The sequence below is a fragment of the Hippocampus comes genome, unplaced genomic scaffold, assembly GCF_001891065.2.
Source record: "Hippocampus comes isolate QL1 unplaced genomic scaffold, H_comes_QL1_v1.1 scaffold7, whole genome shotgun sequence".
Taxonomy (NCBI): Eukaryota; Metazoa; Chordata; class Actinopteri; order Syngnathiformes; family Syngnathidae; genus Hippocampus; species Hippocampus comes.
In genome coordinates this window covers 223,999-238,655 of record NW_017842060.1, presented here as the reverse complement: position 1 = coordinate 238,655, position 14,657 = coordinate 223,999, and the positions used below count along the sequence as shown (strand labels likewise).

General features: G+C 48.6%; 1 protein-coding gene across 2 annotated transcripts in view; it reads right to left on the bottom strand.

Moving 5' to 3' along the window:
• ttyh3b (tweety family member 3b) overlaps positions 1–14,159 on the bottom strand; it is a 17,651-nt gene extending 3,492 nt beyond the window's left edge. Inside the window, exons 1-13 of one of the 2 annotated variants that reach the window (XM_019862238.1) lie at positions 13,859–14,159; positions 11,872–12,054; positions 7,146–7,348; positions 5,701–5,812; positions 5,361–5,581; positions 4,236–4,331; positions 4,035–4,107; positions 3,836–3,911; positions 3,237–3,292; positions 2,484–2,576; positions 1,952–2,044; positions 1,439–1,575; positions 1,015–1,021 (exon numbers count right to left, since the gene is read on the bottom strand). In XM_019862238.1, the coding sequence (XP_019717797.1) occupies positions 1,015–1,021; positions 1,439–1,575; positions 1,952–2,044; positions 2,484–2,576; positions 3,237–3,292; positions 3,836–3,911; positions 4,035–4,107; positions 4,236–4,331; positions 5,361–5,581; positions 5,701–5,812; positions 7,146–7,348; positions 11,872–11,997 (1,293 nt within the window). In that variant the 5' untranslated portion in view covers positions 11,998–12,054; positions 13,859–14,159. Of the gene's footprint in view, positions 1–1,014; positions 1,022–1,438; positions 1,576–1,951; positions 2,045–2,483; positions 2,577–3,236; positions 3,293–3,835; positions 3,912–4,034; positions 4,108–4,235; positions 4,332–5,360; positions 5,582–5,700; positions 5,813–7,145; positions 7,349–11,871; positions 12,057–13,858 lie in introns of both variants that reach the window. The other variant, XM_019862237.1, reaches the window with a different exon arrangement.
• Positions 14,160–14,657: the final 498 nt, after the last annotated feature.

The window sequence follows — 14,657 nt, the reverse complement described above, 5'->3', positions numbered from 1 at the left end:
GCGGGTAGGGGGGGATTGGTGGTGAGGGGTGGGGGAAGACAACAGATTGTAAACAAACAGCAGAAGAGGAGAGGGGCGAGGTCGACTTAGCTCGTCGCTAACATCCCCGCCAAAGCGGCCCAATGGCGCGACGCCAACGCTAACACTGTCGCTCAGAAAACATGCAGCCGATGGGTGCACATGCAGCCTTTTTGTCCCTCCCTCCCGTCTCGACAGGGCGCCCGCTGCTCCATGCAACTTAAAGCAAATATGATCATGATGATGATCATCGTACTACTAATAATAAGATGGACTAGTTGGGAGGTGGCAAACCAACCATTTCCAAACAAAACGGGTCAAAAAGAAGCAAATTATAAGGAGGATAAGTCAGGTTGGTGCTGATTTGGAAGGTTTATCTGAGATACCATATATATATATATATATATATAAACATTTGGAGTGAGTTGATTTTGAAAATGAGCAGTTTTGTGCTGCCCTTGAATGGCAATTTTTACGAGAAAAACAAACAAAAAAACTTTGCAACGGATACTGACTCGTATCCAACTTATGAAACACAGATGATAACCGTACCTCAGTCGTGGATAATTATTAAGAAGAAAAAAAGTAGTTGGCTCACTCTGTCGTCTGAGTGGCTCAATTAGCATTGCTGCTAACGACACGGAATCTAGCCCGCGGCCGCGTCATTCGCGTGGCCGTGCGCTGATTAAAACGTCGTCGGTATGCAGCACGTCAAAGCCCCGACTTTTGTGGGGAAGGAGAGGAAGGAGAAGGAAAAGACGGAAAGAAGAGAGCAACAGGAGGAGGAAGACGCGGGCCACGCTGAGGGTTGGGGGAGAATTCGACACAATCCGGTGCAGAAAAGATCAAGGCTGAAGATGGAGGATGCAGGGAAACACGGCGCCCAAGGACAGCATGCAAAGACTCCAAACAGCCAGCCACCCCTTTGGCGCAGCAGGGCTTCCCAAACGCAACGGCTACCCACATTGATGGACATATGTACCGCGATATATATTCATCCGTCCATTCTCCGAGCTGCTTCATAATCGTGAATGAAAGAAGAATGGAAAAGAATCTTGCAAGAGTGTGATTGATTTCCTTGAGAAGTAAGTTGCAATCCTCTTCGGACAATTTTACAAGGGCGTTCTTGTCAATTTTTAAATACGAATAATTTTACGAAAAGTAGCAAGAACCAAGTTGGATTTGTCGTGGGAGTAAATTCACACTAGAATAGAGAAGATGGGGAGGGGGAATTACTTTGGACAAAATCACGTCATTTTAGGGGTCGAAAAATCCCGCACTATGTTGACGTCATTTTTCACACTCCTTCCCGGTATTTTATTCAAATTTGAGCCGAGAGAAGTTGAGGAAACCCCGCATTGCTCGTTAGTAGCACGTTAGCCGTTAGCGTACGCATTCGTCGCACCGACGCGCGCATTACCTCTTGCCGGGCCAGGTGTGCGGGACGCTGCAGACGATGGAGGAGAACATGAGCGCCGTGACGAAGGAGAAGAGCACCAGATAGATGAGGCCCTCCACGCCGTCGTAGCACAAGCCCGTCAGAGCCTGCACGTAGTCCTGCAACGCACAGGTAGGGGGCGCCCGTGAGAAGAGCACGCCACTGCCGAGAGCTGGGCGTGCGAGTTGACAAAAGGAAAGGATGCGAGGGCCGCTTTCAAATTGGTCCGCTAAAGTCAGTCCAGAAAGCAATTTGAGATTCTTCATCGGCTTTCTGTTCAAGGCGTGAGGGCAAATCGTTGTGGGCGTGGCCAATAACATGAGTCCATACTTGCCCAATGCTATGTCGTTTTTGGATGCTTTGTTTCACGTTACAACTGACAGGAATTTAAGTGATTAAAAAAAAAAAAGCCTGAACTGCTGAATTTCTCCGCACGAGGCCTTTTACATGCGGGTGGGTCATAGACAAGCGGGAAGCGAGCCGGCGACCGCTCACCATGTGCAGGCTGCGACAGTCCACCAGAGCCGTCAGCTGATGCAGGCCCACCTCCGTAGAGTTCAGCACCGATTGGATCTGATCCAGACTCGCCTGAACAACACACGCAGGTCAACAACAAAGTTTTTTTTCCAGGCTTACAGGAGCGAGAATTCAGAATTTCATGGCAAGACGAATCGTATGAGACAAAAAAAAATGTAATTTCTATTTTTTGAAAATAGTAGAACAAACAAGAGGAAAATATTTACAACACGAAAACCAGATGTTCATGAGGTAACAGGGAGTAAAGTATTTTCAAAGCAGAGTCTGAATTTCACGAAAGGTATCCACGTGACAGTTTTTTTCCGCCCAACAACAAAAGAAAAATCTTTGCCACACACACACAAAAAGCATCTTTTCTTTGTTCTTTCTGAAAGCCGTTGCAATTGGATAAGAGGGAGGAAAGATGGGGAGCACGTCGTCGAAGTTTGCTAAGCACGCCCACGTGCGTGCGTTGGAGCCACGCAGAGAGCTAACACGTGCACGTGCGCACCTTCGTGTTGGCGTATTCCCGCGTGGCCGATCGCAAAAGCTCGGACACGTCGTCCTGCATCTCCACCAACGCCTTGTGGCTCCCCGACAGCCTCTGCACGCGCACACACACACACGCACACACATTTCAGGCAACACCGCATATTTAAAAGAGCCAAGAATTTAATTTTTTTTGGTCTCAAAAATCCTCCATAAATGAAGCCCCGCGAATAAGCATCCACATGCAGAGCTTCACTTTTTGCACAACAAACTAAGAAATCCCATTTGGCGTCATTGGAGCCGTGCGATCCAACAAGGTAGATCTCCAGATGAAGCGTACGTCCAAGATCACACGTGTATCGTACGATGGAATCCATCGGCGCGCTTTGCTGGTCAGACAAAGCGGTTCCTGCCGAGTCTTGTCTGTTGTTTTTGGAGCCCTCTTGTGGCCATTATGTGGTCAAATCCTTCAAACGGTGAGCGAGTGACGGCGCCATTTTCACTTTCTTCACCTTCAGTTTGCTTTGCCGCCGCTACCGATTGGCCAACTTTATTCCGGCGGCCACAGTGACTTTCTGCACACAGGCGGGGGGGTTCTCAATATTTTTGGGCGTTTTTTTTTTCCCCCCAATTTCACTGGGCATCAACCATCATGGTTCTTTGCGGGTCCCCGTCACCCGCCAACAGCGTATCGACACTTACTTTCAAAACATTGTCGGCGTCGCACGGATCCAAGTGTAATTACGTGAGGCAAATCATAGAATTGCGCGGCTACCTGCTGGAAGGGGTTGACTTGTCCCGGGCTGCACATCAGGTAATACTGCAGGATATCTAACAACCAGACACATACGTGAATCACGTGGAACGATCGTTTCCCTCTTCGAAGCGTAAAATGACGGCGACCGGGAGGTCGGTCGCTTCACTTGCTCCAAAGAGGAAATGCCATTTACATGCGATTTTTGCAAAACAACGGGCAGGCACCCGTGCGGTGCTTAATGTGTGTGCGTGTGTGTCATTGCGGAGGAAACATCTGCACCGGGCACAGTCAGCCAGAGCGGAAACAAGCGAGAGACAACAGATCTCATTAAGACAAGAGGAGTCGAGAGGGAAACGAGGAAGCATGCTTTATATAAAAAAAAAAAAAGGGGTGCACCGCAAACGGAAGCTCAATGGCATCAGCGATCGGGACGAAATGTCAGATGATGTCACGAAAGGAAATTTGTCCCACGCAGGGCGGCCAGGGGGCCGAAGGGTGCACAACCCCAGCGGCAAACACACGTGGCCCGACACACACGCGCAATGTTTCCTCAAACAGAGGAAGGCGGGAATGAGCCGCCAACTGGACGCTCGCACAGCCCGACGGCTTGGCGCTACCTTGATTGATGACGGCGTTCTCCTTGGTGGCGCGGGCGACGTACGCGTCGGGGGAATCGCAGAAGTCGCTGGCCGACTGCGCGCGTGCACATGCACACACACACACACACACACACACACACACACACACAAAGGAGATGACGTCAGCGCCGAGCCGGGCAGCGGCGGCTCTGCAACGTTGCCGTGGCGACGACCTTACCGCAGCGACGGCCAGTTCAAGGCCCAGAGACGCCCAGCTGACGACGAGCGTCAGCACGCCCAGCAGGCACACGCTGCCGACGGTCACAAACAGCAAAGTCGGTTACGGGACATCGCACGCGTGATGACTGCGCCGGCGGGCGTCGTGCGTGTTGACGCGTTTAAATGTCTGTGGGTGGACTTTGACTGCGGCGTGACGTACCCAATGAGAGTTCCCCTGGAGTTGCGTATGAGTCCGAAGAGAACCAGGAGGCAAATGAGGACGTCAAACAGCAGCAGGCCGAGGTAGCCCAACCACCTGCGAGCACACGACGACAACAATTGCATCCTCCAAACTCTCATGCGCTACAATCTATTTCGACAAAAACAAACAATTTAAACGGAAATTTCAAATTAGTTTGCCAATTTTGTGATGGAAAATGTGGACTACCGCACTGCAAAAAAAAAGAACTCTGAGAATTTGCGGAGGAATGTACTCTGAATGAACACCTGGAAGGCGGAATGCTTTGAATGTGTTGAGAAATGTGGAAGGACGACCGACTGTGAATGTTAAGCAAGGAAGCGGGGCTCCAGATTATTATTCTTTATTTTATTTTTTTGAATAAATTGACTTACACTTAATTTGTGACTGCTCAATGGGCTGAAGCGAAAAGCAGAAGCTTGTCAGCAAAAAAAAAAAAAAGAAAAAAGAAGAAATAACGTGAAAACTTTTTGTGGCAAAATTGCACCATGATTATTTTTTAAAAATTAGAATCATTTGAGAAGCGTGGATGGAGACGTGAAATTTGTGACATCATTTTTATAGAAAATGATGTCGCGGATGAAAACGTATTTCACAAATTCAGGACGTCCAATTAGCGAAATGTTTGACGCTGGAATCGTTTGAGAACTTTTGATCAGAAAAGGCCGACGGTTGAGGAAATGGGGAAGAATTACCACATGGAGGGGCAGTTTTCAAGTTGAATGTCTCAGAAAGAAAATGTGGATTCTTGGGGGGGTCACAAGATGTCCCGATTTTTACAAATATCTTCAAAATGGAATGCTTCGGAATGGTGGAGAAATTAGTGAATTGTGTCAACTGTCTCATTCATTGAAATGGGATTTATTTTATGGAGGGGGGGAATTTGGAGAATGCAAAAAATAAATAAAATTCCCGTTTATTGCGACGACTCGAAATTTAAAATGGTGGAACCGGCGAAAGGTGAAAAACAAAACAAAACAAAAAAACGGACCAGCCGCAAAGTGTGACATTTGGAAAAATGACTGGATCCATCCAAAGTTTAGCCGCACGTAAGAAAGAAGCCAAAGGAGAGGCGGCGGCGGCGACCTGTAGAAGTCGAAGGCCTCGGTCCGGCTGGCGAGCTCCTCCAGGGACACGGCCGTGTTGGACCAGAAGGGCACGTCCGCCAGGAGCTTGAGCAGCTCGTCCAGCTGTCCCTGCAGCTTCTGGACGATGGACACGTAGTCCGTCTGCTCCCGGTAGGTCGTCTCCAGCTGGGCCAGGTTCTCCTCCACCGTCTGGTTCAGCGCCAAGGCGTTGTCCCACACCTGCGCCGGGGACAGTCGCCGCCCAAGGCTCATTGTCGACGTGTGCTACGCGCCAAACAATCGCGCTCCGACGGCAGATTTTGCTGTGTGTGTGCCCGCCCGCCCGTCCGCCCCCTCACCAGTTTCTCGATGCCCGACACGGTGCGGTTGGCATGGCGCAGGGAGTAGGCCAGGCGACTGGCGCCGTCGCTCGATTCGCCGTTCCCGTAGAAGCCCACGGCGATGCCGGCGCTGGAGGGACACAAACGGGCGGCGAGGAAGGCAAGCAGGATCGCACGGTCGACAGCTTTGGGAGCGAAACAATCCCAGCTGGCGTTTCAGCAAATCGAATCGCACACATTTTCCCAAACTTGCTTCCTCACTTTTACACCCAAACCCAAAGTCACAAACATAATACACCAAAAAAAGGATCATTCGACAGACTGAAGTTTCCGTTGTCAACTCGGTGGCTCAACGCTCCGCTTTTTGACCTGCCAAAGCCCCGCCCCCAGCACAGGCAAGCCAAGCCTCCCGTCGTGCATTGGCACACGCGTACTCGGCTGCCGCCGCTGCCCGTGGAGGAACGTTTACGACTACTGTTGAGGGAAATTCATTGCGGGCCGTTCCATTCTTCACACCCGCGCGCACACTAGATGATCAACGCGCGGGTGCGCAGCTATGATATAAATCCTCATCTGCCGACGGAAAAAAAGAAGGAAGCGGGTATGATCATCGATTGTAGTTGATGGGACAAAATTGTTTTGATTTTATTTTATTTTTTTATGATCTTCGTAATGAGGTCTCACACGCGCAGTTCATCACCTCGCCACAATTCGTCTCAACCCTCACAACATGCAAAGGTCCACTTGTGGTCTGGCAGGAAGTGACAAACATTTATATTCTCGGTGACCGATTGTTCCTCCTCCAGTGGCCTTATCCCCGAAATTAAAAAACGCCGTGGCCCGAATGCACGTGATGGGGGGGGGGGGGGATAACAGGGGTTGGACACGAGGGGTCTCTAGCCCACTTTAACTGTAACATGATATCAGTCTTCAATATGTTATGGTAGTGCCCCCCTAATAAATGTCCCCCTGCCCCAATAGATGCCTGGCACACTCAGCAGGCGAGTGCAGTAAACAAATACCGCCAACCACGATGTGAGGAAACGCGCGCGCGCACACACACACACACACACACACACACACACACACACACACACACACACACACACACACACACTTTAGCCAAGACTAAAATATAATGCTGCAAAGAAAAACAAGTCATCCTCAACGAGTCAGGCCAACACACAGACACGTGACTGTCAAATTCACTCGCGTTCTTGACAGCCAATCTGCTTGCGTCACCACGGCAACCGTCCGAGGCCTACGAGCAGCTGACGAAGGAGAAAAAGGCAGCGGTGGATGAAGTGGGAAGCCACAAAAAGAAGACGGGCCCAGTCAGCTGTCAATCAAATTTCATCAACAAGCAATCTGGTGTAGCCACACCAGCATTCGCACTTTCGAGTGACAATCCCCCCACCCCCCCTTTTGCTGTGCGACGAATGTGAATCAACGAAACGTCTTACCTGCACACCAGGGTGGCGATGATGACGCACCAGGCGGTGCAGCAGCAGTCGGCGCTGGGCTGCCGGGAGTGCGCGTGGTGCGCCGACGCCGACGACTCGTTGCTCTTGCGGCGGCGGCAGCAAAGCCAGAAGGAGTAAAAGAGGAGAAACAGGAGGTCCAGGCCCAAACACAAGAGAGCCACCGAGCCCAGCAGCAGCACCGACTGGGAAGACACAAGCAAGCAGGCATGCAAGGGGTCGGGGGGGGCGCAGCCAAAATGGAGGCCACACATGTTAGCTGCCAGCGCAAGTTGCTGACTACGATTTAAATGTGTTGTAAACAGCCACAGATAATTGACCCTAAAATCTTTGTAATGGACCATAGATGCCACAAGATGGCGGACAAGCACATTTTCTTTGAGATTATGGCCTGACAATTTAAAGCTCCGCCCCACAGATCAAAGACGTCACCAATACTAGCCAAGCCAACTATAAGAGCGCTTAAGAATGACAGGAATCTTCACGATGCTTGGATGTGCGACCCCATCTTAAGAAAACTTTCTTAAGATGGAACCATGGCCAACAAAGCAGCAAGGGCCCCAAAATTGAACCTTGTGGAACACCATGCAACAGCGGTACTCCAGTCAACCTAGGCTAACACAAAATGGGGAAAATAGTGAAAAGCAAACAGTAAAAAATGAGTTTCATGTAAAAAAAAAAGCCGCAAAAGCCAAAAAGCAAGATCATTATCTGCACAAAAACACCCAATATGTGATTTTATATGGGTTCCCTCCCCAAAATGATTTGGGAATGCCAAACCTCAAATATGTGCGGCGACTGGACAAACGACTCATGTTCGACAGTGTGCCCACTTCAAAACGTGGCCAACGAGACAGAAAGAGCCGACGCAAAAGCGGTCAAGGACGACACGTTTTGCCCGCGTCTCCGTGACGCTAGCATATTAGCATGTCATCAAAAACGCACGCCTCCATGCGGGGAGCCGAAACCACAATGACGGGATGGGACCAGACACGCGACGCCACCCGCTAAAAGCTTTCATGTTTAAACCAGGGAGCAGGTGGCGGTAGGCGGAGGAGGCGGGAGACCCCCCCAAAAACAGACGTTGGGGTCTACTTCTTTTATAACAGTCACTGTTCATTTCCTGTACAGAAGAACTCATCAGTGCCGGTCAGACACTGTGCAAAAATGTTGGCCATTCCGTATCTGTCTCTCGAACCCGCCCCCCCATCTCTGGCTAATCTGCCATCTCTGCGCTTCACCCTCAGCTCCCCTGGGACGGTCCGGAAAAGTCATTGTGAGGCAGGACCGCGCGGAGAGCACGGCGCGCTTCCACAATGGCAGGCAAAAAGAGCCGGAATGTTCTCAGGACTCCATTTTGAATGGTGACCAAAACAGACTCCTAATGACCTCGTTTCTCCAGCCAGGAATTCACTCGGCTCAACGTATGTACACACGGCACAACACGGGACGTGTTTGGTGTCGAATAGCATCAAAGGAAAAGAGCACAAAGCTTATTCAAGAGCATCACTTGTATTCTTTTTTTGCACTTGCACGATGACATGAAAAATTTACTCACACCGTCTCAAATTTTAGTGGCGACCATTTGGGGACAGTACGCTGCTGTGAAATTGTCTTCACTGTATCGCGACAAAATTATTAGCGTGGGAATTGGGAAATGGCTCTCAAGGTATTGCGTAATCTGGATAAACCGGTGGGGAAGTTTCGAACCCTTCCGTTGTGTGACAGCTGTTGAGCAAACCGGTGGGAATTTACTGGAGCAAAATTCAGACAACCAAGCTCGTTGACATATTTCACAAATGTTCTGATTACTTGTGTTTGCGACCTCAAACATTTATTTCATTTCAAAAAAAAAAAAAAAAGACTGGCACATCCAAACTGACAGCTGTGAGATTAAGCGTCACCGCAGATTAAGCGAGAACCAATTAGTTTGTAATTAGCACACTCGGTGAGCACGCGTGAATGCGAGTGCGCGCGTGTGGGTGTTTTACTCATCAGCTCGCAGAGTGGAGGAGGGGACTGAGCGAGCGGTCAGCCGCCGTACACTGATCTACTTTCAATCTGTGTTCTTTCCCGACGTGCGCGCGCGGCCGCGTTGACACGATCAATCGCTTCCACTGCACTGACTCGTCCTTGCACCCCGCCGGCGTTACACAATGAGTTTGAGCCTGGCAAACAACCGCCGGTCTTTTCCCGAAGGCGTTCGCTGACCTCCGGTTCATCCGATCCGCGTTTGCCTTTGACCCAGTCAACAAGACAGGCACCCGAACGCTCTCCGATCCCTCCGAAAACGGCAATGAATGACAATTAAAAGGCAAAGCCAACAGAGGTTGTGTGTAATTACGGCTCATGTGACTCCCGCGTAATGTTCTGCAGCTGGGCAACCGCAAAGCTGACTCTGCAGTTCCATCATTGTACAGCGAACACACACACATACACACTGATTCTATTCTGAGGCCCTGACAGAACCTCTGGACTCAATCTCCACTTTCAGGAAGAAAAAAGCAAGCGAGAGAGCGGATTGCATTTAATGTATTTCTGCCACTCTTTGAGCCAAAATGGCTGCCACAAAGAGGACAGTTTGCCTTTTGGTCCCTTGTTGGTGTGTGAACATGCTAACATTTGAGACTCAACTGTGCTAGTGCGAGTGCTAACTAGGTCATTTACCACCCCCCACCCCCCTTTTTGGGGGGGGGGGGATGAAAGAGCAACCATTTACTTCTCAACTAAGCTTATTGACAAAGTCGGCTGCCATTTTGGCCCAAGAAGTTCCATTTGATATTTTTCAGGGACATATCCGTAAACGTGTACTTCGGTCAGTGTGCTACTTGCTAGGCATATAAAGTTCACCCAAAAATACAAGCATCCAACATTTCAATCTTTGCTGAGCAAGAAAATGCGACCGTTTGAGTGTCAACCAAACTGGTGGGCACAATCCCATTGATGGTTTTTTTGACACAAAATGGCAGTCAGAGAAGTCCATTTTCCCCCATAGTTGCTCAAACACATTTTGGCAGATGCTGTATGTGCGCTTGTTGTTGTGGTTATGCCAAAGTATCGGCATATTTTTTTCTGCGACTGTGTGTGCGTGCATGTTTTGTGTTTGCGTGTGCGTGTGGTGGACGCATGAAAGCCTAAGAGACAGATCTAGCGGGTCAATCAAAAGAGGCCTCGCTGTGAAAAAAGCGGAAAGAAAAAGTGCTCTTTTCTTTTCACCCAGCAACCTATTCAACCTCCAATTCCTTCTTGTCATTCTCACCCACTCTCCCGGTCTAGCTGCAATTAACGACTGCACCCTGAATGGGGACCCCCCCCCCCACACACACACACACACACACACACACATAGACACACAAAGTAAGACACACATCTACAAAATGTCCTGAGGGAGGTTTGTGACCTCACCTCTTCAAACGAAAGCCAAGTGCTAAATATGCATTGACACAGAAAATCCGCACACAACATGCGACCAACAACATATGAGAGGTTAAAATGGGAATGTCAAACGTATGGTGCGCAGGGCAGAATCGGACCCTCGGTGGGTCCAATCCGGCCTGTGGGCCTAGATAACATGAAAATAGCAATTTTCAATTCAAGTTACCCGTTGTTGTCCCGTGGAGGGCGCACAGACAACCACTTCAGCGACATTGTGAAATGGGCCGTTCCTCAGGATTTGACGCCTGATGTTAGCGTATGTCCGTAGCAGGCTCAAAGACGCCGACTTATTTCAGTGTATATATATAAATGTCGGCCTCCAGGTGAACGAAATGGAGAACCGTGTCGTCATAGTGACCAAAATGCACACAAGTATGTAGCGCCAGGGGGCAAGAAAAAAAAAATAAAAAAATCCATACGCTACAAATATTCACTTTGGGCCCGCTTGAGGTCAATTTGGGGTGAATGTGGTCCCTAAACTGAATAGGACACCTCTAGTTTCAATGGGAGGGGGGGCTACTTAAAATTCCACTGCTTACCCCCCCCCCCCACACACACACACACAAAGAGCCTCAGTTAAGCAGTGAATGGCTCACAGGAAGTAGCCATTTAGAAGAAAAAGCGCCTCCCACGGCTCATCAAGCCGGCGCCTCTCGAGCCTTTTTATCCTCTTCGTCTCCCACCACCATCATCACCCCGTCATCATCATCATCGTCGTCGTCGTCATGACCACGACCAGCCAGTGCCGCCTCCCCCATTTTGTTTTGTTCACGACTGCGGTGGCGCGTCGCCTTCCCACGCTGTCAGCGCAAAAACGCTGCAAGTGCAAGTCACCTACAGACGTGCGTTTACTCAACTGTAGATAGGCCAGGCGTTTATGATGGTGCTTTAGCCGTTAGAGCATTTAGGAAAAATCGAATAATGTACACTACAGACTCCATCGGGATGACCTTTAATAAAGGCTGCAGCTTTTCCTCAAATTATTTCTTTCGCTCTTGAAAAGAAAATCAGATCAAGAATGTTTTCTTGGAGAGAAGAACCCTTCTTATTTTTTTCTTTCTCAAAAATAAAACAAATCACATCTGCGTATCTTTAAAAAAAAACAGATATCGATTTGATTAAAAAGAGAGAAAAAAATTCTTCAAATAATTCCAGAGACGCTGCTGGCTGCTCGACACTTTGCGACTTCCTTTTTTGGGCTTGCTCGTTTGAGCCAAGCCTTATTTGTGTCAACAACGCGGCGGCGATGAAGCTAGGCGCGGTGCGCAATTACCTTTTGATACTCGGGGTCTTCAGGCCGAAAGTCGCTGCTGACCAACTGGAAGTCCAAGTTGAAATGAGGCAAGCGGTGGAGCAGGTTCACCCACCACGGTGGCGAGTAGTTGACCACGGCCGCCATCTTCAAGACGGGATGGCTGGCGTCCCCCTCGCTAAAACACGATTACTTGCGCGGACACTGCAGGGGGGGTTTGGGGGGGGGTGTGAAAAGATTTTGTTTCAAAAAAATTATATGAAAAATAAATCCCTCACACTTGATCGGGCAAACCGTTATCCCTCTGATATACATTTTTTTTTCACAATTAGACAAAAACAGTTTGGGTGCACACTTGATCGGGCAAACCGTTATCCCTCTGATATGCATTTTTTTCACAATTAGACAAAAACAGTTTGGGTATGATTTATTTGGTTAACAAGAAAACGAAACATTGCTTTTGCTCTCCAAGAGAAGTCAAGTCAAAAGTTTTCTTGACAATAATGAGTTTGATGCGCCTCCACGAGTCACCACACAGCATTCTGATAAATATCGCGTTTGAGGAAAATTACTAAGGCAGTAAAATGCAACCGTGATCCATCTCAGGGGGCGGCCATTTTGCAAAGTGCTGTCGCCGGAAAATGACCTCACCGTTGGTCAGGTAATGACCAATCACAGCTCACCTGTTGTGTGGGCTTGAGTCGTGATTGGTCATTACCTCAGGCTTTGGCACTGCCATGCCATTTTCAGTCAAAGGAGAAATAGTTTCTTGAAAAGAAAAAAAAAACTTAAGGATGACAAAATGTGATTTTCTTGTTATTAAAACTAGTCTTTATCAATGAGGAAGAAAATTGTATCCTTTCTCAAAAACATTTCGATTTTCTTGAAAACCGCTTGTTTCTTAAAATTACAAAAAAGCACTTGCTTCAAAAGAAAAAAAATTGGGGCTATCATAAATGCTAGTTCATTTTCTCTTTTGAACAAAATACTTGTGCATGTTTCTTAAAAGGAAAATGCATCTTGCAGTTCCTTGAAATATGAAATGAAAATAAGTGTGCTCAAGATCAATGATTAAATTGTCTGTTAAAAAGCAAACATTCAATGTTTTTTAAGAATTAGTTAAGGAACAAATCACAAAGGGAAGACACACTTAAAGATGAATTCAAAAGAAAACATCACATTTTCATTTGGTGAAATGTCTTCCGTGTGAGGAACTAATACTGGTATTCATTTATCTATCAAAATCTTGCTGTTTCTTCAAAGAAAAGGGAAAACACACGTTTCCATTTTCTCCCAAAACAAACACACACACACACACACACACACACACACACACACACACACACACACACTAAAAAAATCATTTTTGCCCACAAGCTTTCTGCTTGCTTCGCCAGGTGAGCGTCCCTGCAATTGAATGCACGTGGATGAACACACACACACACACACACACAAAAAAAAATCATTTTTGCCCACAAGTCACCTCCGTGTGCTCTTTTCGCGTTCATTATTTCCACGGGCTAACACCACTTGACTTTCCCATCGATTCCCTTCCAAGTAAACAGCTCTTTTTTTGGGGAGGGGGGGGGTATTCGCAGGCGACAGGGGGGGGGCACTTTAACAAAAGGGCTGATTGTGTATGCACGCAGACACATTGTTTAGACTCGAACGGTGACAATGGAAGACTAAAACGAAGCGTTCCCCAACGCTTGTGGCCAACTCGACGCCATAACGGACAAGGACCACGAAAATGTCAGTTGAACCACACAGACGCTCCACATCCATCCATCCATCATCCATCCATCCAAACACACGCACACACAAGTAGGTCAAGCACGGCGCTCGACGCCGGCCGGGCTCCCGTAGTCGAGGCGCCGTCGTTTTGAAATGGTCGCGGATTAGCTCGCTGGCGTCAGCCCCCGGCTTTGTCCTCACCGAGTGCCGCAGTGTCGGCCGAGTCGTCAAGGCAACACAACCGCACCGCCTCCGAACATCCCGTCCCGCTCACCTCTCTACTCGCTCGGCGTGTCGCCTTCTCCGTGCCGCATCAACGCGACGGCGGCGAGCGTTCACCGGCGGTGCCCGGCGACCATTTCCAGCCTCCTGCTGGTCGGTCGGTCGCTCCAACCGCTTTGTTTTGTTCACCTGGTAGCGATGGCGCCCACCGGACCGCCGCCACTCATATTAACCGCGGACGGTGCTCGACTCAACGCGCACACGCACGGAATGTGTTTGAAAGAGCAAAGATTGCGAGGAGGCTTTGCGGTAGCACACGGACCGCGCGTGCGCGTGAGTGACAGAGATCGAAAGAAAGAAAAGAAGAGCGCAAGGGCGAACCCTAGCGGACAGCAAATGACTGTTTGAGTTCCCAAAAAGAAATGACGTCATCGATTGTACGAGGAAAAAAAAAACATAGGGAAGCGTACGAAAGCCAGGTCAGAAAAAAAAAAAAAAAAAACATAGGGAAGCGTACGAAAGCCAGGTTAGAAAAAAAAGTTCGATAATTTAAAACCTGATAAACGTCACCTCGAGGAGGGGTAGCAACCGGTAATTTCGGGAAAATTTGTGAGTTTTTCCAAAGGTCCGGTGTAAACTTGATGTTCTTGTGTTGACACAAGGACTTCGACGTCATAACTTGAGCGGTTTCACGTTATCACGCCATAATTTTTCCCTGTTAAATTTCACGTTTTAGCACAAAGCGATCCATTTCTAACCTACTAAGTCCGTACCCCTAACGTTGGCAAAACAAGAGCAATTTCTTCTTTTTCTGTCTCCCCAAAAAATGACGTGTGCGGGTGTATTTATAT